General features: G+C 39.5%; 1 protein-coding gene across 6 annotated transcripts in view; it reads left to right on the top strand.

Annotated features, from left to right (window-relative positions):
• inpp4b (inositol polyphosphate-4-phosphatase type II B) overlaps nt 1–23951 on the top strand; it is a 469469-nt gene extending 445518 nt beyond the window's left edge. For 5 of the 6 annotated variants that reach the window (XM_061881076.1, XM_061881074.1, XM_061881075.1 and 2 more), the window contains 3 exons: nt 282–394; nt 4755–4909; nt 16825–17014. In XM_061881076.1, coding sequence (XP_061737060.1) covers nt 282–394; nt 4755–4909; nt 16825–16999 — 443 coding nt within the window. In that variant the 3' untranslated portion in view covers nt 17000–17014. Of the gene's footprint in view, nt 1–281; nt 395–4754; nt 4910–16824; nt 17015–23566 lie in introns of those variants that run through there. The other variant, XM_061881071.1, reaches the window with a different exon arrangement.
• The last annotated feature ends 371 nt before the right edge of the window (nt 23952–24322 follow it).

Genomic DNA, 24322 nt, shown 5'->3' with positions numbered 1-24322 from the left:
GGTAATGGGTCCCATTTTTACAGTCTTTGGTGTGACTTGGCCGGGGTTTGAACTCACAACCTACTGATCTCTATCTGCTAGGCCACTGAGTAGGTATATATTGACACTATACATTTAATAAAAATCAAAGTCGAGCTCCCACGGTGATTAATTTAGTGAATTTGTGGCCCCCAGGACAAATGAGTTAAATAAACCTGCGATGATGATCTTTTCAACAAGTTGTGGTCAATGTCACGTAAAAAGTGTATCTTCATTCGTTTTTCTCACATTCTGTCAAACAGGTCTACCGTGTTTCCAAAGCCAGACGGAAATAAAGGAATTACTTGAAACCCTGGGCCAGAATGTAGTCACGAAGCGGAGGAAGAATGTGGAGATTCTGTGGATCGCTTCTGCGGTGAGTGGACGTTTCTCACTTCCTGCTCTTGACCGGGAGCATAAATCCCGCCGCGTAAACACAAGCTCGCTCCGTTGCGTAAGTGGCCCATCTGCAGTACTTCTGAGAGGAGGGGCGGAGCTGCGGAAGTGAAGAAAACGGAAAGTTCTCTGCTGCACGGAACCCATCAAAAACTGTAAAAAAAAAAATGCATCAGTCTGAATGCTAACAAAATATAATGGGAGGAGACATTTGATCCAAGAGGAGATATAGGGGAGCAAGAAACCGGAGCACTGCAGCAAAATGGAGACTGTGGAGTACAATCTTGCAGCAATCAACTATTTTCTGTTAGAAAACATTTTGTCCCCCCCCCCCACACACACCCACATTCGCCGGCGCGACTATAAATAGTGGCATTTTTCTATAAAATTGTAAGTACACCTCCGCATAACATTGTATCCTTAATAGCATTAAAGAAAACCAAAAAGATATAGAAATATATCAATCAATCAATCAAAGTTTACTTATATAGACCTAAATCACAAGTGTCTCAAAGGGCTGCACAAGCCACAACGACATCCTCGGCTCAGATCCAACATAAGGGCAAGGAAAAACTCAACCCAATGGGATGACAATGAGGAAACTTGGAGGGGACCGCCAGATGTGGGACCCCCCCTGGGCAACCGGTGCAATGGTTGTCGAGTGGATCTGGCATAATAGTGTGAAAGTCCAGTCCATAGTAAATCTAGTTAATAGTGTGAGAGTCCAGTCCATAGTAGATCTAACATAGTAGTGTGAGAGTCCAGTCCATAGTGGATCTAGTTAATAGTGTGAGAGTCCAGTCCATAGTGGATCTAACATAGTAGTGTGAGAGTCCACAGTGGATCTAGTTAATAGTGTGAGAGTCCAGTCCATAGTAGATCTAACATAGTGTGAGAGTCCAGTCCATAGTGGATTTAGTTAATAGTGTGAGAGTCCAGTCCATAGTAGATCTAACATAGTATTGTGAGAGTCCAGTCCATAGTGGATCTAACATAATAGTGAGAGTCCAGTCCATAGTGGATCTAACATAATAGTGAGAGTCCAGTCCATAGTGGATCTAACATAATAGTGAGAGTCCAGTCCATAGTGGATCTAACATACTAGTGTGAGAGTCCACAGTAGATCTAGTTAATAGTGTGAGAGTCCAGTCCATAGTAGATCTAGCATAGTGTGAGAGTCCAGTCCATATTAGATCTAACATAGTAGTGTGAGAGTCCATAGTGGATCTAACATAATAGTGTGAGAGTCCAGTCCATAGTGGATCTAACATAGTAGAGTGAGAGTCCAGTCCATAGTGGAATCTAGTTAATAGTGTGAGTGTCCAGTCCATAGTAGATCTAACATAGTAGTGTGAGAATCCAGTCCATAGTGGATCTAGTTAATAGTGTGAGAATCCAGTCCATAGTGGATCTAGTTAATAGTGTGAGAGTCCAGTCCATAGTGGATCTAACATATTAGTGGGAGTCCAGTCCATAGTGGATGTAACATAATAGTGAGAGTTCAGTCCATAGTGGATCTAACATAATAGTGAGAGTCCAGTCCATAGTGGATCTAACATAGTAGTGTGAGAGTCCATAGTGGATCTAGTTAATAGTGTGAGAGTCCAGTCCATAGTAGATCTAACATAGTAGTGTGAGAGTCCAGTCCATAGTGGATCTAACATAATAGTGAGAGTCCAGTCCATAGTGGATCTAACATTATAGTGTGAGAGTCCGGTCCATAGTGGATCCAGTTAATAGTGTGAGAGTCCAGTCAATTGTAGATCTAACAAAATAGTGTGAGAGTCCAGTCCATAGTGGATCTAGTTAATAGTGTGAGAGTCCAGTCCATAGTAGATCTAACATAATAGTGTGAGAGTCCAGTCCATAGTGGATCTAGTTAATAGTGTGAGAGTCCAGTCCATAGTGGATCTAAAATAATAGTGAGAGTCCAGTCCACAGTGAATCGAGCATAATATTGTGAGGGTACTGCCCATAGTGGATCTAACATGTATGTAGATCAACTTACAACAAAGAATAGCTTTATAGATATTGTTTTTTAGGCTGTAACCGAAAATATTTACATTAGGCCCAAGCTGTTTGTTTACATGTTTTTTTTTATTTCTCTTTGCTATTTGGGCTTATTGGACCCTAATCGGAATAAAAACTAAGAATCATCTTTTGATATGATGTACTTAGTCCATTAGTACACAAACGTGTACTTTTTTATTACATTTCTATTGTATGTTATACTCTTCTGACACCACCAGATGGCAGTATAAGTGTCCACATAAGTGGCCATAAGACCCCAATTCAGTAATGTACACAATTTTGGAAATAAGAGCTAAAAGGTGCTGTCCACGCATGTGGCCAACTAAGCCTTTAGAGGATTTATAATTCATCAATTTGCCGGAAATTTCCGGAAAAAAAGTGTGTCCTAGTGTAGCGGGGAGCAGCCACACTGGCTGGTCCCCGAGTACGTTTGTAAACCAACGAACAACTTCAAGAGTGTGCTGGCTGCTGAGTTTTAGTTCAGGGGGTCAACATGACGACTGGGGTTAAACCATTTCTTTGGACCTACTTAAACCATTTGATACTAATAAATGAAATTCGATAGATTCAATAAATACTACTGAATTAAAATTGATCAGGAGCACAATACATCAGATGCTTTAACCTACTAAATAAAACATGTTATTTGTCAAAATGAGGAAGTCAAAATTAATGATTACAAAGAGCATGTTTCGTAATTCACAGCTTTTTGAAGCCGGGTTTGAAGCGTCACTATGGTACTACAGCAGGGGTCACCAACGCGGTGCCCGCGGGCACCAGGTAGCCCGTAAGGACCAGATGAGTCGCCCGCTGGCCTGTTCTAAAAATAGCTCAAATAGCAGCACTTACCAGTGAGCTGCCTCTATTTTTTAAATTGTATTTATTTACTAGCAAGCTGGTCTCGCTTTCCTCGACATTTTTAATTCTAAGAGAGACATAACTCAAATAGAATTCGAAAATCCAAGAAAATATTTTAAAGACTTGGTTTGCACTTGTTTAAATAAATTCTTTTTTTTTTTTTTACTTTGCTTCTTATAACTTTTAGAAAGACAATTGTAGAGAAAAAATACAACCTTAAAAATAATTTTAGGATTTTTAAATACATATACCTTTTTACCTTTTAAATTCCTTCCTCTTCTTTCCTGACAATTTAAATCAATGTTCTAGTATTTTTTTAATGTTTTTTCACTGTAAAGAATAATAAATACATCTTAATTTAATTCTTAATTTTAGCTTATGTTTTTTCGACAAAGAATATTTGTGAAATATTTCTTCAAACTTATGATTAAAATTCAAAAAAATGATTCCAGCAAATCTAGAAAATCTGTAGAATAAAATTTAAATCTTATTTCAAAGTCTTTTGAGTTTCTTTTAAAATTTTTGTTCTGGAAAATCTAGAAGAAATAATGATTTGTCTTTGTTAGAAATAAAGCTTGGTTCAATTTGTTTGATATTTTAACAAAGTGCAGATTGGATTTTAACCTATTTAAAACATGTCATCCAAATTCTAAAATGAATCTTAATCAGGAAAAATTACTAAAGATGTTCCATAAATTCTTTTTTTAATTTTTTCAAAAAGATTCAAATTAGCTAGTTCTTCTCTTCATTTTTTTCGGTTGAATTTTGATTTTTAAAGAGTCGAAATTGAAGATAAAATATAATTCAAAATAAAATTTTCATTTTTTTCGTGTTTTCACCTCTTTTCAATCGTTCAATTAAGCGTTTTTTTCATCATTTATTCTCTACAAAAAACCTTCCGTAAAAGGAAAAAAATGTACGACGGCATGACAGACAGAAATACCCTTTTTTTTATATATATAGATTTATTTATTAAAGGTAAATTGAGCAAATTGGCTATTTCTGGCAATTTATTTAAGTGTGTATCAAACTGGTAGCCCTTCGCATTAATCAGTACCCAAGAAGTAGCTCTTGCTTTCAAAAAGGTTGCTGACCCCTGGACTACGGTATCAGCTCGGCACAATACAAAGAACCCGTTTATGTTGACGCGCCTCAGACTGGCTGACTGATGTTGACATAAGTGGTTGTCAATGCAGTTGACAAGACAACAACATTTCGACATAAATACTCATTTTTCATTATGTCCACCAAAGAGGTTCACTGTGAACTTTTGACTGATAAAAACACGGTGGATGGACGGGTGGTCGACATAAGCGGGACCTAGGAACTGTACCTCGTACTAGCTTCTTTGGCAAGTTAAAAAAACATGGACAGTGAGCGGAAGACAAAGGAACTCCCGTTTGCTTTAGGAAAATATTAAAGCCGCCTTGTTTGCTCTCGCCAACGTTCAGATCTGCCGGAGGCTGAACGGCATCAGGTTCACCAGCTGCAAAAGTGCCAAAGATCGGACGTCCATGTCGGTGACGTTGGAGCAGTGCGCCCTCCTGCGTGACGAACACCAGCTCAGTAAGGACTTCTACACGCGAGCGCTGGACTGCATGCGCAGGTAAGACCTTCAAACTCGGTCTTCCTTAAGGGGTCATTTCACCTGAACCACCTTAGAACAAAAAGTAGATATATAGAGTACAGGCCAAAAGTTTGGACACACCTTCTCATGAGATGCATCCATTGATCCATCCATCCATCTTCTTCCGCTTATCCGAGCTCGGGTCGCGGGGGCAGCAGCCTAAGCAGGGAAGCCCAGACTTCCCTCTCCCCAGCCACTTCGTCTTAGCTTTTTCTCGGGGGATCCCGAGGCGTTCCCGGGCCAGCCGGGAGACATAGTCTTCCCAACGTGTCCTGGGTCTTCCCCGTGGCCTCCTACCGGTCGGACGTGCCCTAAACACCTCCCTAGGGAGGCGATCGGTTGACATCCTGACCAGATGCCCGAACCACCTCATCTGGCTCCTCAGTGTGTAAATGCTATCACCACATGGGCTCAGGAACACTTCATAAAATCAGTCAGTAACTACAGTTGGTCGCTACATCTGTAAGTGCAAGTTAAAAATATAGTATGCAAAGCCAAAGCCATTTATCAACAACACCCAGGAATGCCGCCGGCTTCGCTGGGCCCGAGCTCATCTAAGATGGACTGATGCAAAGTGAAAAAGTGTTCTGTGGTCTGACGAGTCCACATTTCAAATTATATTTGGAAACTGTGGATGTGGTGTCTTACGGAACAAAAAGGAAAATAACCATCCGGGTTGTTATAGGTGCAAAGTTCAAAAACCAGCATCTGTGATGGTATGGAGGTGTATTAGTGCCCAAGGCATGGGTAACTTACACATCGTGAAGGCACCATTAATGCTGAATGGTCCATACAGGTTTTGGAACAACATATGTTGTCATCCAAGCAAAGTTGTCATGGACTCCCCTGCTTATTTCAGCAAAACAATGCCAAGCCACGTGTTACAACAGCGTGGCTTCGTAATAAAAGAGTGCGGGTACTTTCCTGGCCCGCCTGCAATCCAGACATGTCTCACATCCAAAAATGTGTGGCGCATTATGGCGCGTAAAATATGACAACAAGACTGTTGAACAACTTAAGCTGTACATCAAGCAAGAATGGTAAAGATTTTCACTTTCAAAGCTTCAACATTTAGTTTCCTCAGTTCCCAAACGTTTGAGTGTTGTTAAAAGAAAATGTGATGTAACACAGTGGTGAACATGCCCTTTCCCAACTACTTTGGCACATGTTGCAGCCATGAAATTCTAAGTTAATTATTGTTTGCAAAAAAATAAAGTTTATGAGTTTGAACATCAACTATCTTGTCTTTGTAGTGCATTCAACTGAATATGGGTTGAAAAGGATTTGCAAATCATTGTATTCTGTTTATATTTACATCTAACACAATTTTCGAACTCATTTGGAAACGGGGTTTGTAGATGGACCCATAAATTGAGAGCTATGCCTTCCGGCTCAGCTCCTTCTTCGCAGCGTTCGTATTACTGAAGACGCCGCACCGATCCTCCTGTCGATCTAACGATCCACTCTTCCCTCACTCGTGAACAAGACTCCGAGGTACTAGAACTCCTCCACTTGGGTCAGGGTCTCCTCCCCAACCCGGAGATGGCCCTCCACCCTTTTCATTAGATGCGTTTTCTTTATTTTCATGATTATTTACATTGTAGATTGTCAGTGAAGGAATCAAAACTATGAATAAACACGTGGAGTTATGTACTTTAAAAAAAAAAAAAAAAGGTGAAATAATCGAAAACATGTTTTATATTCGAGTTTCTTCAAAATAGCCACTCTTTAACCTAACCTATCTTACTCAGTGGCCTAGTGCAGGGGTCGGCAACCTTTCAACCGCACCTTAATATGAAAATGTAATGATAGTGGGACCCGCAAGTTTTTTATGAATGCCGCTTGACAGCAACACACTTGCCAACCATCCCGAATATTCCGAGGGACCACCGAATTTCTGCAGAATTTCCCTCGATTAACAATAATAAGGGCAATCTATGAAGGTACTGCCTTTGACGCCTTCTACAACACGTCCAATCAGCTTGCCACCCCAGTCACATGTCGTACGAGGCTTCTGCTGACACACGCAAACGATTGCAAGGCATACTTGTTCAACAGCCATACAGGTTACACTGAGGGTTGTGATATAAGCAACTTTAACACTCGTACTAATATGCACCACACTGTGAACCCACACCAAACAAGAATGACAAACACATTTTGGGAGAACATCGGCACTGTAACACAACATAAACACAAAAGAACAAATACCCAGAATCCCATGCATCCCACTCTTCCTGGCTACATTATACACCCCGCTAGCACCAAATCCCCCCCACCCCCTCCGTGTGTCGGTTGAGTTGGGCGGGGGTGTAGGGGGCGGGGTTTGGTGCTAATGTAGTCCGGAAGAGTAGGGATGCATGGGATTCTGGGTATTTGTTCTTTTGTGTTTATGTTGTGTTACAGTTCCGATGTTCTTCCATTTTCTACCACTTATTCCCTTTTGGGGTCACGGGGGGCGCTGGCGCCTATCTCAGCTACAAACGGGCGGAAGGCAGTGTACACCCTGGACAAGTTGCCACCTCATCGCAGGGCCAACACAGATAGACAGACAACATTCACACACTAGGGCCAATTTATTGTTGCCAATCAACCTATCCCCAGGTGCATGTCTTTGGAAGTGGGAGGAAGCTGGAGTACCCGGAGGGAACCCACACATTCATGGGTAGAACATGCAAACTCCACACAGAAAGATCCCGAGCCTGGATTTGAACCCAGGACTGCAGGACCTTTGTATTGTGAGCCAGACGCACTAACCCCTCTGCCACCGTGAAGCCCAGTTCCGATGTTCTCCCAAATGTATTTGTCATTCTTCTTTGATGTGGGTTCACAGTGTGGTGCATATTAGTAAGAGTGTTAAAGTGGTTTATATTACAACCCTCAGTGTAACCTGTATGGCTGTTGACTAAGTATGCCTTGCAGTCGCTTTCGTGTGTCAACAGAGGCTGAACATAAAATGACCAGTCGACACGCAGATCGTGTGATGTAAAAGCAGGCGTGACGACATGTCGAGGAGGTTAAAGACATTGCCATCACTGCACACCCTCAGTATTGTACTCCAGGTGAAAGTTGGAGAATGTTATTCCTGGATGATTTTTGAGAGAGGCACTAAAATCCGGAAACCTCCCAGAATAATCGTTGGGGTCGGCAATTTAGCAGCTGAGCCACATCAGAGGGATCAAAGAGCTGCATGTCGCGGGTTGCCGACCCCTGGCCTCGTGGTTAGAGCGTCCACCCTGAGATCGGTAGGTTGTGAGTTCAAACCCTGGCCGAGTCATACCAAAAACTATAAAAATGGGGTCCATTACCTCTCTGCGCGGCACTAAGTAAGCATCAAGGGTTGGAATTGGGGGTAAAATCACCAAATATTATTCCTGGGCGTGGCCACCGCTGCTGCCCACTGCTCCCCTCACCTCCCAGGGGGTGAACAAGGGGATGGATCAAATGCAAAGGACAAATTTCACCACACCTAGTGTGTGTGTGACAATCGTTGGTACTTTAACTTAACTTTAACTTTTCTCTGATTACTGTTTTGCACACTGTTGGCATTCTTCCCATGAGCTTCAAGGACACCTGTGAAGGGAAAACCATTTCAAGTGACTACCTGTTGAACCTCAGCGAGAGAATGCCAAGAGTGTGCAAAGCGGTAATCAGAGCATAGGGTGGCTATTTTTTATTTTTATTTTTTTTTTAGGGCAGCACTGTGGAAAAGGGGTTAGTGCATGTGCCTCACAATACAAAGGTCCTGAGTTGTCCTGGGTTCAATCCCGGGCTCAAGAGCTTTCTGTGTGGAGTTCACATGTTCTCCCCATGACTGCGTGGGTTCCCTCCGGGTACTCCGGCTTCTTCCCACCTCCAAAGACATGCACCTGGGGATAGGTTGATTGGCAACACTAAAAAATGGTCCCTAGTGTGTGAATGTGAGTGTGAATGTTGTCTGTCTATCTGTGTTGGCCCTGTGATGAGGTGGATACTTGTCCAGGGTGTACATCGCCTTCCGCCCGAATGCAGCTGAGATAGGCTCCAGTGACCCCCCGCGACAAGCCGTAGAAAAAGGATGGATGGATGAATGGATAGGTGGCTATTTTGAAAAAAATAGAATACAAAACATGTTTTCAGTTATTTCACCTGTTTTTTGTGAACTATGTTCATTCATAGTTTTGATTTGACAATCTACAATGTAAATAAAAAAACACATTATATGAGAAGGTGTGTCCAAACTTTTGGCCTGTACTGTGCATATATATATATATATATATATATATATATATATATATATATATATATATATATATATATATATATATATATATATATATATGTATATATATATATAAATATATGTATATATATATATATGTATATATATATATAGATGTGTGTATATATATATATATATATATATATATATAAATATATGTATATATATATAGATGTGTGTATATATATATATATATGTATATATATATGTATATATATATATAGATGTGTATATGTGTATATATATATATATACATATATATATATATGTGTATATATATATATATGTATATATATATATGTATATATATATATATGTATACATATATATACAGTGGGGCAAAAAAGTATTTAGTCAGCCAGCGATTGTGCAAGTTCTCCCACTTAAAATGATGACAGAGGTCTGTAATTTTCATCATAGGTACACTTCAACTGTGAGAGACAGAATGTAAAAAAAAATCCAGGAATTCACATTGTAGGAATTTTAAAGAATTTATTTGTAAATTATGGTGGAAGATAATTATTTGGTCAACCATTCAAAGCTCTCACTGATGGAAGGAGGTTTTGTCTCAAAATCTCACGATACATGGCCCCATTCATTCTTTCCTTAACACGGCTCAATCGTCCTGTCCCCTTAGCAGAAAAACAGCCCCAAAGCATGATGTTTCCACCCCCATGCTTCACAGTAGGTGTGGTGTTCTTGGGATGCAACTCAGTATTCTTCTTCCTCCAAACACGAGTTGAGTTTATAGAAAAAAGTTATATTTTGGTTTCATCTGACCACATGACATTCTACCAATCCTCTGCTGTATCATCCATGTATCCATTTTGGTATAAACTCAACTGGTGGTGGAAGAAGAATACTGAGTTGCATCCCAAGAACACCACACCTACTGTGAAGCATGGGGGTGGAAAGATCATGGTCCATGCTAACAATGTACAAACTTATCAGTGACGAGTACAAAATGTTTTGTTTTTTAAGTAAGATCAACACAAATACCAATAATGTTGTAAAACCTGCTGCATACTTGTTCATTTACCTGAACTGACCCTTTCAACATCCAATGCTACGCCCCAATGACCGGCACTTGCTATCCATCCACCATCACACATGCATGCATGGCGGCCTCGGTCTCCATGGCATCCTTGCAATAAACAACCTTTGGACTTAAAAAAAAAAAAAAATCAGCAGGTGTTTGAACACGGCTCACGTGTTTCTGCATGGAATGCGTTTGTGGCGGCTTGCGGCTTTTCATGCTTTCCTGTAAGCTATTACGCCGAGGACAACACTTGTACAAAGAAATACTAGATTTGACATGCTGGACAGGTTGACTGGGTTGGTTGGCTGCTGCCGATCCAACACGACAGTGAACGTAACAGCGGAGAGGTTTTTGCATGACAATGCTCGTGCTCTCATGACGTCAGTGCAAAAGGCTGAAATGTTGCATGCATGAGTCACGGCCGGCAAGAAACACCCTAAACTTTCTTCAGGCGCTGCTTGCTGGCATTCTGCAACACTTGTTTACACACACGGAAATAAATGGGTGGAAGGTCAAGTCCCTATCGCACTTTTCTACCATCCTCCATGCCTTCCTGTCCATTTAATTGACTTTTCTACCATCCTCCATGCCTTCCTGTCCCTTTTTTAACCATGCCTTCCTGTCCCTTTTTAACCGCCTTTTCTACCATCCTCCATGCCTCCCTGTCCATTTAATTGACTTTTCTACCATCCTCCATGCCTTCCTGTCCCTTTTTTAACCATGCCTTCCTGTCCCTTTTTAACCGCCTTTTCTACCATCCTCCATGCCTTCCTGTCCATTTAATTGACTTTTCTACCATCCTCCATGCCTTCCTGTCCCTTTTTTAACCATGCCTTCCTGTCCCTTTTTAACCGCCTTTTCTACCATCCTCCATGCCTTCCTGTCCATTTAATTGACTTTTCTACCATCCTCCATGCCTTCCTGTCCCTTTTTTAACCATGCCTTCCTGTCCCTTTTTAACCGCCTTTTCTACCATCCTCCATGCCTTCCTTTCCATTTAATTGACTTTTCTACCATCGTCAATGCCTTCCTGTCCCTTTTTTAACCATGCCTTCCTGTCCCTTTTTAACTGCCTTTTCTACCATCCTCCATGCCTTCCTGTCCATTTAATTGACTTTTCTACCATCCTCCATGCCTTCCTGTCCCTTTTTTAACCATGCCTTCCTGTCCCTTTTTAACCGCCTTTTCTACCATCCTCCATGCCTTCCTGTCCATTTAATTGACTTTTCTACTATCCTCCATGCCTTCCTGTCCCTTTTTTAACCATGCCTTCCTGTCCCTTTTTAACCGCCTTTTCTACCATCCTCCATGCCTTCCTGTCCATTTAATTGACTTTTCTACCATCCTCCATGCCTCCCTGTCCCTTTTTTAACCATGCCTTCCTGTCCCTTTTTAACCGCCTTTTCTACCATCCTCCATGCCTTCCTGTCCCTTTTTTAACCATGCCTTCCTGTCCCTTTTTAACCGCCTTTTCTACCATCCTCCATGCCTTCCTGTCCATTTAATTGACTTTTCTACTATCCTCCATGCCTTCCTGTCCCTTTTTTAACCATGCCTTCCTGTCCCTTTTTAACCGCCTTTTCTACCATCCTCCATGCCTTCCTGTCCATTTAATTGACTTTTCTACCATCCTCCATGCCTTCCTGTCCCTTTTTTAACCATGCCTTCCTGTCCCTTTTTAACTGCCTTTTCTACCATCCTCCATGCCTTCCTGTCCATTTAATTGACTTTTCTACCATCCTCCATGCCTTCCTGTCCCTTTTTTAACCATGCCTTCCTGTCCCTTTTTAACCGCCTTTTCTACCATCCTCCATGCCTTCCTGTCCATTTAATTGACTTTTCTACCATCTTCCATGCCTTCCTGTCCCTTTTTTAACCATGCCTTCCTGTCCCTTTTTAACCGCCTTTTCTACCATCCTCCATGCCTTCCTGTCCATTTAATTGACTTTTCTACCATCCTCCATGCCTTCCTGTCCCTTTTTTAACCATGCCTTCCTGTCCCTTTTTAACCGCCTTTTCTACCATCCTCCATGCCTTCCTGTCTATTTAATTGACTTTTCTACCATCCTCCATGCCTTCCTGTCCCTTTTTAACCGCCTTTTCTACCATCCTCCATGCCTTCCTGTCCCTTTTTAATCACCTTTTCCACCATCCTCAATGCCTTCCTGTCCCTTTTTTAACCGCCTTTTCTACCATCCTCTATGCCTTCCTGTCCATTTAATTGACTTTTCTACCATCCTCCATGCCTTCCTGTCCCTTTTTTAACCATGCCTTCCTGTCCCTTTTTAACTGCCTTTTCTACCATCCTCCATGCCTTCCTGTCTATTTAATTGACTTTTCTACCATCCTCCATGCCTTCCTGATACTTTTTTTAATCACCTTTTCTACCATCCTCAATGCCTTCCTGTCTATTTAATTGACTTTTCTACCATCCTCCATGCCTTCCTGTCCCTTTTTTAACCGCCTTTTCTACACTCCTCCATGCCTTCCTGTCCCTTTTTTAACCGCCTTTTCTACCATCCTCCATGCCTTCCTGTCCCTTTTTGAACCGCCTTTTCTACCATCCTCCATGCCTTCCTGTCCCTTTTTGAACCGCCTTTTCTACCATCCTCCATGCGTTCCTGTTCATTTAATTGACCTTTCTAGCATCCTCCATGCCTTCCTGTCCCTTTTTGAACCACCTTTTCTACCGTCCTCCATGCGTTCCTATCCATTTAATTGACTTTTCTACCATCCTCCATGTCTTCCTGTCCCTTTTTCAACCACCTTTTCTACCATCCTCCATGCCTTCCTGTCCCTGTTTTAACCACCTTTTCTACCATCCTCCATGCCTTCCTGTCCCTGTTTTAACCACCTTCTCTACCATCTTCCATGCCTTCCTGTCTATTTAATTGACTTTTCTACCATCCTCCATGCCTTCCTGTCCCTTTTTAACCGCCTTTTCTACCATCCTCCATGCCTTCCTGTCCCTTTTTTAACCACCTTTTCTACCCTCCTCCATGCCTTCCTGTCCTTTTTTTAACCGCCTTTTCTACCCTCCTCCATGCCTTCCTGTCCCTTTTTTATTCCCCTTTTCTACCATCCTCCATGCCTTCCTGTCCCTTTTTTATTCCCCTTTTCTACCATCCTCCGTGCCTTCCTGTCCCTTTTTTAACAACCTTTTCTATCATCCTCCATGCCTTCCTGTCTATTTAATTTGCTTTTCTACCATCCTCCATGCCTTCCTGTCCCTTTTTTAACCATGCCTTCCTGTCCCTTTTTAACCGCCTTTTCTACCCTCCTCCATGCCTTCCTGTCCCTTTTTTAACCGCCTTTTCTACCATCCTCCATGCTTTCTTGTCCCTTTTTTAACCGATTTTTCTACCATCCCCCATGCCTTCCTGTCCCTTTTTAAAAATACTTTTCTACCATCCGCCATGCCTTCCTGTGCTGTTTTTGACCGCCTTTATGGTCACCCACTATGACCTGGTGCCAATTTTGATCACATTTTTAGTAATTTATTCAATCTTATTTTTTTGTTAAACTTTATTCTTCCCTTGTGGACTATTTGAATTTTGATGGAACCTGTCTAAACAGGGCGAGAAAGGCTCGGGAGACTGATGGTTAGCATGCTATCTTTTTTAGCTATTTTTGCAGCTGTACACCTCAGAGTCTAATGCTAGTTGTTAGCATGCTAACATTAGCACGCTATCACCTTTTTTTAGACAGTTTTGCAGCCGCAGACCCCTGATACCTTGGTGTTTGACCAATGTTAGTTGTTAGCATGCTAACATTAGCATTCTAACACCTATTTTAGACAGTTTTGCAGCTGTACACCTAAGAGTCTAATGCTAGTTGTTAGCATGCTATAACCTTTTTTTAGACAATTTTGCAGCCGTAGACCTCAGAGTCTAATAACTTGGTGTTTGACCAATGTTTGTTGTTAGCATGCTAACATTAGCATTCTAACTTGTTTTTTTAGACAGTTTTGCAGCCGTACACCCCGGAATCCAATGCTAGTTGTTAGCATGCTAATATTAGCATTCTAACATTAAGACGTTAGCGTGCTTTTCTGCCACCCGCATGCATCATGCTCATTTATGACAACCCTCTGCCGCCCGATATCACTTTTCTGCCACCCATTATGCCTTCATGCGTTTTTTGACCCAATTTCACTTTTCTGGCACCGCTAATACCTTACTGCCCATTTTAGACCACCTTTCATGCCTGATCGCACTTTTCTGTTACACCCCCTCACAACCCTCACACCTTATTGCCCATCTTTGACCACCTTTTGGTGTCCCATCTCACTTTTCTGCCACCCCTCATCCCCTTTTCGATCGCATTTCGGGCCTCATCGCACTTTTCTGTCACCCCCTTATGCCTCCATGCCCAATTTTGACCACCTTTTCTGGCACAGCTCAAACCTTAATGCCCTTTTTGACCACCTTTGGGGGCCTGATCTCACTTTTCTGGCAACGTTAATGCCCTATTGCCCATTTTTGACCACCTTTTCTGTCACCCCCCATCCCCCATGCCTCCATGCCCAATTTTGACCACTTTTTCTGGCACCGTTCATGCATTCATGCCCTTCTTTGAGTACCTTTTGGGGCCTGATCTCACTTTTCTGTTCCCCCTCAGGCCATAATGCCCAGTTTTGATCACCTTTTGTGGCACCCCCTCATGCCCATTTTTGACCACCTTTTGGGCATGATCTCACTCTTCTGTTACCCCTCATGCCTCCATGCCCAATTTTGACCACCTTTTGGGCATGATCTCACTCTTCTGTCACCTTTTGAGGCCTGATCTCACTTTTCTGTTCCCCCTCATGCCATAGTGCCCAGTTTTGATCACCTTTTGTGGCACCCCCTCATACCTCCATGCCCAATTTTGACCACCTTTTCTAGCACCGCTCATGCCGTCATGCCATTGTTGCCCGCCTTTTGAGGCCTGATCTCACTTTTCTGCCACCGCTAATGCCTCAATGGCCATTTTCGACCACTTTTAGGGCGTGATTTCACTTTTCTTTCACCCCTCATGCCTCCATGCTCATTTTTGACCACTTTTTCTGGCACCGATCATGCCTTAATGCCCTTTTTTTTACCGCTTTTTGGGGCCTGATCTCCCTTTTCTGGCAACGTTAATGCCCTACTGCCCATTTTTGACCACCTTTTCTGGCACCCTTCATGCCTCCATGCCCAATTTTGAGCACCTTTTGGGGCCTGATCTCACTTTTCTGTTCCCCCTCATGCCATAATGCCCAGTTTTGATCACCTTTTGTGGCACCCCCTCATGCCCATTTTTGACCACCTTTCGGGCATGATCTCACTTTTCTGTCACCCCTCATGCCTCCATGCCCAATTTTGACCACCTTTTCTGGCACCGCTCATGCCTCAGTGCCCAATTTTGACCACCTTTTCTGGCACCGCTCATGCCTCAGTGCCCAATATTGACCACTTTTCGTGCGTGATTTCACTTTTCTGTCACCCCCTCATGCCTCCATGCTCATTTTTGACCACCTTTTCTGGCACCGCTCATGCCTTCATGCCCATTTTTGACCACTTTTCGGGCGTGATTTCACTTTTTTGTCACCCTTCATGCCTCCATGCTCATTTCTGACCACCTTTTCTGGCACCGATCATGCCTTCATGCCCTTCTTTTACCACTTTTTGGGGCCTGATTTCACTTTTCTGGCAACGTTAATGCCCTACTGCCCATTTTTGACCACCTTTTCTGTCGCCCTTCATGCCTCCATGCCCAATTTTGACCACCTTTTGGGGAGCTGATCTCACTTTTCTGTTCCCCCTCATACCATAATGCCCAGTTTTGATCCCCTTTTGTGGCACCCCCTCACGCCCATTTTTGACCACCTTTCGGGCATGATCTCACTTTCCTGGCACCCTTCATGCCTCCATGCACATTTTTGACCACCTTTTCTGGCACCGATCATGCCTTCATGCCCTTTTTTGACCACCTTTCGAGCGTGATCTCACTTTTCTGGCACCGCTATTGCCGCCATGCTCATTTTTAACCACCTTTTCTGCCACCGCTCATGCCTCAATGCCCATTTTTGACCACTTTTCGGTCGTGATTTCACTTTTCTGTCACCCCTCATGCCTCCATGCTCATTCTTGACACCTTTTCTGGCACCGTTCATGCCTTCATGCCCATTTTTGGGAACGAAGGCGCCCGATTTCACTTTCCTGTCGCCGTTCATGCCTTCATCCCCTTTTTGACCACCTCTTCTGTCACCGCTCATGCCTTCACGCCCAATTCTGACCACTTTTTCTGTCACTCCTCATGTCTTAATGCCTATTTTTGAGCACCTTTAGGGGCCGAAACTCACTTTTCTGACCTTCATGTCCATTTTTGACCACCTTTTCATCACAATGCATGACTTTTTACCCTCCCTAATAAAATGTGGCCACCTTTTGTGTGCCTGATTGCAGTTTTCCTTCACCCTCCATGCCTATATTCACCGTTTGTGCCCGCCATCTCCTACTACATGGACTTCTGCTACCAGCTATGCTCCTCTCTTTAACTCCTCTATAAACTAACACCGCATTGTTTCGCTCTTTCTCTCTCTGTCTGTCCGCCGCCCTCAAACATCTTCAGTCGGGTGTCCCATGGAGACTTCGGTCGCTGGGAGGACCCTGAAGCCGGCGCGGCGACAGAGAACAAACCGACATCTCGTCACTTTTACCCCATCGCCCTGCTGCTCGTTAGCTCGCACCTACTGGTCGTTTGGCTCATTTTAAGTCTTGTTTTTCTGCTTGCAAAGTATCAATAAAAACAAACAAAAAAAGACATCAGCGACGTCTTTACTCACTTTCTCTTTTCTGTCTTTGCTGATTATTTTTAGACCCAAGAGAATAGCAATCATTCCACTTTCCCTGAGGATTCAGTCGTGTTGACTGACAGATTGTCATTAAATATAAATGGTTTTCCAAATTAAGTGCAATTTCTCATCCTCTGCTCTGAACTAACATTGTTACAACCGCATTAAAATTAATTGCTACTAACAGAAATTGTTGTTCCAAGATTTAATTTTGATTTAATTCCGATTCAAGTCTTATTAGGTGCTTTAGCAGTAGTCAGCACTTTGGTCTAAACATCTTAAATGTTCATGTTGTGCACTTTAATTTAATTTAATCGAGCTGAATTTATGTAATTTCATTCCAATTTTTGTTGACACATTACACAAAATTAGAAATTTAATTGTCTAATCAACCACTTGATATTCAATCAATCAATCAATGTTTACATATACAGCCCTAAATCACTAGTGTCTCAAAGGGCTGCACAAACCACTACGACATCCTCGGTAGGCCCACATAAGGGCAAGGAAAACTCACACCCAGTGGGACATCGGTGACAATAGTGTATCAGTGTTAACCTGGAATAACTGTTGTATTTTTGTGTTCAACTCACTAAAAATACAAATTTACAAGAAACGGAAATGTAATTCCTTTGAGAAAACTGCATACAGTTAGACATTGAAGTTAAGTAATATTTTCTCTTAACTGTAGTTTTTTAATCAAATAAACTTACATAATAATAAAACTATATTTTAAAAAAAATACAAAAATCTAAAACAATATAACATAAATCAGATAAAATTATATACATATATATATATATATATATATATATTTATATATTTTTTTATGGTTAAAATAACAATTGCATCAAACTGACGGAAAAATATGAAATTAAGGCAAATTAAAGAATAATTTTTGTTACCCACAATTTTTAGCATGGTAGTCATGTGCAAAAAGTGCAGTAAGTGGATTTGACTGGAGTTTAGCCAGTAAATATGTTAATATTTGCTAATTACTGCCAAAGGACTGACAAAATCCCCCCCCCCCCCAAAAAATGTTTTTTTCAAATTTGGCTACAAGATTTTCTGTGTGGTTTAAAAAACACGTTCTCATCAATAACAATCTCCAAGTACTTAAGTTGTGACCATTTCAAGTTCGACCTTATGAGCAATTGATAGCTTTGGAATGTTCGGTGGCAGTCGTTCGCCATTTAAGAATAACATCACCTGAGATTTCTCCCGCATTTAGTACTAGTCTCAGCTGAGTCAGTTGGTATTAAACAACATGACACATTTTAGCATGCTAGTCATGTACAAAAAATACAGTAAGTGGATTTGACTGGAGTTTAGCCAGTAAATATGCAAATATCTGCTAGTTACTGCCAAAAGAACTGACCAAATCCCCCTCACCCCCAAAAAATTCTATTTGTGGTTTAAAAAACAATCAATAACAATCTCCAAGTACTTTTGTCGTGACCATTTCAAGTTTGACATTGATAGTTTTGGAATGTCCATGGCAGTCCTTTGCCATTTAAGAATAACATCACCTGAGATTTCTCCGCATTTAGCACTAGTCTCAGCTGAGTCAGTTGGTACTGAACAACATCAAAAGCCGACTGCAGGTGCTCAAAGGTTCGCGCTACAGCGGGGGATGAACAAAAATGGAACACAGCATCCAACACATTATCCCACAGATTATTTATGTCAGGTTCAAACACTGATGACATCTATTAAACAGACAAAGAAGCAAGGAATTAAACAGAGACAGAATATAATTTAGCTCAATTGAGGAGAAACGTCTGGGCTGTACTCTTGTAGAGTGTCCCACCACGCTCTGACGAAAGATTGTACACCTCCTGTCACGGATATTTGTGTCAAACCCCAAGATGCAGAGATGGAGGCAGGCATGAAGTGAGCAAACATGATTTTAATATAAATTCTAAGATAAAACCAAACAAAGGGTTCAAACCAAAAGCGCGCACGTGGGCGGATAAAAAACAACAGGCCTAGCGTGGAAGCGGACAGGTATCTAGCAGAAAACAGAAAAACTGGAAACAGCTAATGGCTAACAAAAACAGCTTACCGCTAAGACGACCAGGAAAAGATGTAGCACGACAGGTAATAGCTGAAATGATGCCAGACAGGACAGGTAGCAAAGACACAAGAGTGACATGAGGCAACGACAATACAAATGACAATACAATGATCCAGCAACTGACACAAGACAAAGGAGGTACAAATAGGAGCCGGCTGATTGGCAACAGGTGTGGCCAGATGCCAATCAGCCGCAGCTGAGGGGGAACACAGCACTCAGGGAACAAGACAGGAAGCTGACAAAATAAGAGCACTAGACAGGAACTAAGGACAGGAAATACTTAACACACTGAGGAGGAACACAGCACTCAAGGAATAAGACAGGAAGCTGACAAATTAAGAGCACTTGACAGGAACTAAAATACAGGAAATACTAAACACAGGAAACAGACAAATGCAGAGGAAAAAACTAAAACATAGACAAACTGTCAGGGGCAAGCCTGACACCTCCGTTTTTATTTGGACTTTCCTTGAGTACATGGCAACAGCTGTTTCTAAAGGAAAAGGGGCCGTAAACAGCCATCGCCCTCGGTTACAAAACAGTTCAAAGAAAAGGCGCCTGGAGGGGGGTGGGGGGGTCAGGTCCTGCTTCCTCTCCGCTTCGTAGATCTTGGGTCAAGACAAAATCTTCCTGCGGATTACAATACATCAAAGAAACTGACACCTTTATGTCGCTTCCCATCCTACACAGTGGGAGTTTTACAAGCCTTTTGATTGGTAAGATCAAAGAGAGCTTTTGTCTGCCGGGAACTCAGTGAAACACAAAGTTCTGCGATAACTTAGATACAATTATTCTGGAAAACAACAACGGACCCCATGTGGAACCATGAGGTACACCCTTTAAAAATAGGGATGAAAAACGAGGTCCCAGCAAACTATGCATGAATTTCTATCGGACAGGTCCTTAGAAAATCTCTTTACAGCATGCAGAGGTAGGCCAAACGTATCAAAGGCTTTTGACAGGTCAATATTTTTATTTATTGCACAATATTTTTTTTACCATCGGATGCCTCAATAATTGTATCAGGCGGCAGGTTGCAGCGGGGAAACATTAACTGTCATTAGTGAGGTTGTCCTTTCAAATCATCGTCATAAAACTCTGCTATTTCTTGCCTGGGACTCCAGTCTTATCTCACCTCCACCCGGCAAACGTGGACTTTGTTTTTGTTTTCGAATAAAGTATTTTATCTGAATGAGCTTCGCACGCAACATGATTCTGTGGCTTCTTAAAGTTTTAAAAAGAAAATGGAAAAATTTAAGTTTGAATTACTCTTCAAAAGCGGATGAAAATATAAATTTTAAAATTAATTAACATTATTTTTCATATCATATCTCTCCAGTCTTATTATGCTTAAATAATTAATTATAATGATTAAATAAAGAGTGTTCAGTTCATTCAAATTCACACTCAATTACTATGGAAGTGTTTTCATAATTTCTATTATGTTTATTCCGACACGATCAATACCAATACCGATGCAGAGTGCAATTGACAGTTTAAGGATATCAAAACAATATTAAAAGTGGTTTCTTATTCTCTATCATTACAGGCAATTATTTGCAGAATACCAAGTACACAATAACTAAACACCAGTACTGACTACTATCTGATACTCGTTTAAGTCATTTGGTTTTTGCACTCAAAGGCATCTTGTGTCCAAGGAATTATTAAAAGAATTTGTAAACATTAACAATAAATGTTTTTGGGAGAAAATGAAAATATCAACCTAATCACTTTCGTATGATACTACCCTTGGTATCGGATGGATCCATGCACTGACTGTGACAATGCTGACACATCAACAGTTGTTTTGATATTATCCTCTCTAATCTCTAATTAATATACTTATTCATTTCCTGTTAATTACGGCTTACTTCCTGCTTCCAACTACGCTCCTGAAACTTTGACTAATCACATATTTGTTGGTGTTTTTTTAATCAGCTTAGCGGCTTTCTTAGCCTGATCCTGCCTAGCTCTCTAACATGTTTAGCCTCGTCCTCCAGTGATAACGATACTTGATAACGATACTTAAGATACAAATGAATGCAGTTTATTTACATTAATGAAGGTGATTGTTATTAGCTTAGGGGAGCGGCTCCACACTGTGTATGGAGAAACCTGAGGGTTCCCGGTTCGGTCTCCACCTTCTACAACAACGTCCGTTGTGTTCTTGATCGAGACACTTCACCGTTGCTCCTGATGGGTGGTGGTTAGATCCCGCCATCAGTGTGTGAATGTGGAAATAGTGTCAAAGCGTTTTTAGTACCTTGAAGGTAGAAAAGCGCTTTATAAGTCTAACCCATTTTACCATTTACTTTATTAGTTGTATGTATTTTTTATTCCTAAATTTTTTTTTATTTTATTTGTAATTAGTTCATTGTAGCTTGTTTCATATTTGTTCTACTTTAATCATAGGTTTTTAAACTGTTTTATGTATATGATTTTATTTATAGAAATGTATTATGATATTTTAGTGAGTGTTACTTTATCAATAGTTTAGTTTTGCTTTATTTGTATGTATTTTTTTATTCACTAAAAATCTTTCAACAATATTTTATTTTATTTTTAATTAGTTCAATGTAGCTTGTTTCATATTTGTTCTGCTTTAATTATAGGTTTTTAAACTGATGTTTTATGTATATAATTGTATTTATAGAAACGTGAGAAGCTTTTTTTAGTGAGTCTTACTTTATCAATAGTTTAGTTTTGCTTTATTTGTATGTATTTTTTATTCATTAGAAATCTTTCAACAATATTTTATAATTTTATTTGTAATTAGTTCAATGTAGCTTGTTTCATTTTTGTTCTACTTTAATCATAGGTTTTTAAAATAATGTTTAATGTATATAATTTTATTTATACAAAATGTATTATGATATTTTAGTTAGTCTTACTTTATAAATAGTTTAGTTTTGTTTTATTTGTTTGTATTTTTTTATTCATTAAAAAACTTTCAACAATATTTTATCATTTTATTTGTAATTAGTTCAATGTAGCTTGTTTCATTTTTTTTCTACTTTAATTATTGTTTTTTAAACTGATGTTTTATTAATATAATTTTAGTTATAGAAACGTATTATGTTTTTTATGTAGTCTTACTTTATCAACAGTTTAGTTTTGCTTTATTTGTATGAATTTTTTTATTCATTAAAAATCTTTCAACAATATTTTATAATTTTATTGGTAATTAGTTCAATGTAGCTTGTTTCATTTTTGTTCTACTTTAATCATAGGTTTTTAAACTAATTTTTTATGTATATAATTTTATTTATAGAAACATATTATGTTTTATATGTAGTCTTACTTTATCAACAGTTTAGTTTTGCTTTATTTGTATGAATTTTTTTATTCATTAAAAATCTTTCAACAATATTTTATAATTGTATTTGTAATTAGTTCAATGTAGCTTGTTTCATATTTGTTGTACTTTAATTATAGGTTTTTAAACTAATGTGTTATGTATATAATTGTATTTATAGAAACATATTATGTTTTTTTTAGTGAGTCTTACATTATCAATAGTTTAGTTTAGCTTTATTTGTATTTTTTATTCATTAAAAATGTTTCAACAATATTTTATAATTCTATTTGTAATTAGTTCAATGTAGCTTGTTTCATATTTGTTCTACTTTAATTATAGGTTATTAAACTGTTTCATGTATATAATTTTATTTATAGAAACGTATTATGATTTTTTGTGAGTCTCTATCAATAGTTTAGTTTTGCTTTATTTGTATGAATTTTTTAATTCATTAAAAATCTTTCAACAATATTTTATCATTTTATTTGTAATTAGTTCAATGTAGCTTGTTTTATTGTTTTTCTACTTAAATTGTAGGTTTTTAAACTATTGTTTTATGTATATAATTTAATTTATAGAACTGTTTTACGATTTTTTTAGTTAGTGTTACTTTATCAATAGTTTAGTTTTGCCTTAAAATATGTATTTTTTTATTCATTAAAAATTATTAAACATTACTTTATTTGTAATTAGTTCAATGTAGCTTGTTTCATTTTTGTTCTACTTTAATTATAGGTTTTAAACTGATGTTTTATGGATATAATTTTATTTATAGAAACGTGTTATGTTTTTTTTGTGAGTCTTACTTTATCAATAGTTTAGTTTTGCTTTATTTGTATGTATTTTATTAGTCATACAAAATATTTCAATGCTTTTTTTGATTGAATTGATTAAACTTGTATTATTAGATTGCACAGTACAGTACATATTCCATACAATTGACCACTAAATGGCAACACCCCAATAAGTTTTTCAACTTGTTTAAGTCGGGGTCCACCTTATTTAATTCATGATAAATATGTTATCTTACTTGTAACTCATTTAATGTAGTTTGTCATTTTTTTGTTCAATTTCATTTCTGGGTTTTCTTTCAAAATGCGACTACTTTCATTGACTTGTTTCGATTCTCCGTCCTTGTCAGAGAAGGGTGCCGCATGGAGAACGTGGAAAAGAACATTGGTTGCAGGAAGTACGCCTTCAATATCTTGCAGCTGATGGCCTTCCCCAAGTGCTACCGGCCGCCCGAGGGTTCCTACGGCAAAGTCGACACGTGAGGGTAAACAAGTCCCGCGCCAAGGAAGACCTTGTAGTTTGTTGTGCCTGTCGCCACGGTTACGGCACCGCAAGCATAGTCAGGAGGAGGCTGAAGGTACCGAGCAGACGAACACCTTGTTCATAAGTGCAGCTAACACCTCATTACCTTAATACTGTACAACAAATAGGCATATTTATTTTTATACACACTGAATACAATGTTGCAAATGTATCATTTTATGCAATAAAATAGTCTTTTCATTTTTAATGCATATTATTACCGGTATTTAAAATAGACTCATTTGTGATCATATATCAACAATACTATTTTTGTTTATTTTTTATTTTCTAACTTATATTGTATAGAAGGTGTTTGGGTGTATATATATATATATGTATATATATATATATATATACACACACACATATATACATAATGTATATACACACACATATATACATATACACATGTATATACACATGTATATACACATGTACACACATATATGTATACATGTACACATATATATATATATACATGTACACACACACATGTATATATGTATATATATATATATATACATATACACATATATGTGTATATGTATATATACACACACATATATACATAATGTATATATAC

This window comes from Nerophis ophidion, linkage group LG20, assembly GCF_033978795.1.
Source record: "Nerophis ophidion isolate RoL-2023_Sa linkage group LG20, RoL_Noph_v1.0, whole genome shotgun sequence".
Lineage (NCBI taxonomy): Eukaryota > Metazoa > Chordata > Actinopteri > Syngnathiformes > Syngnathidae > Nerophis > Nerophis ophidion.
Note: the sequence above shows the minus strand (reverse complement) of the source record. Positions and strands in the feature narration are given on the sequence as shown.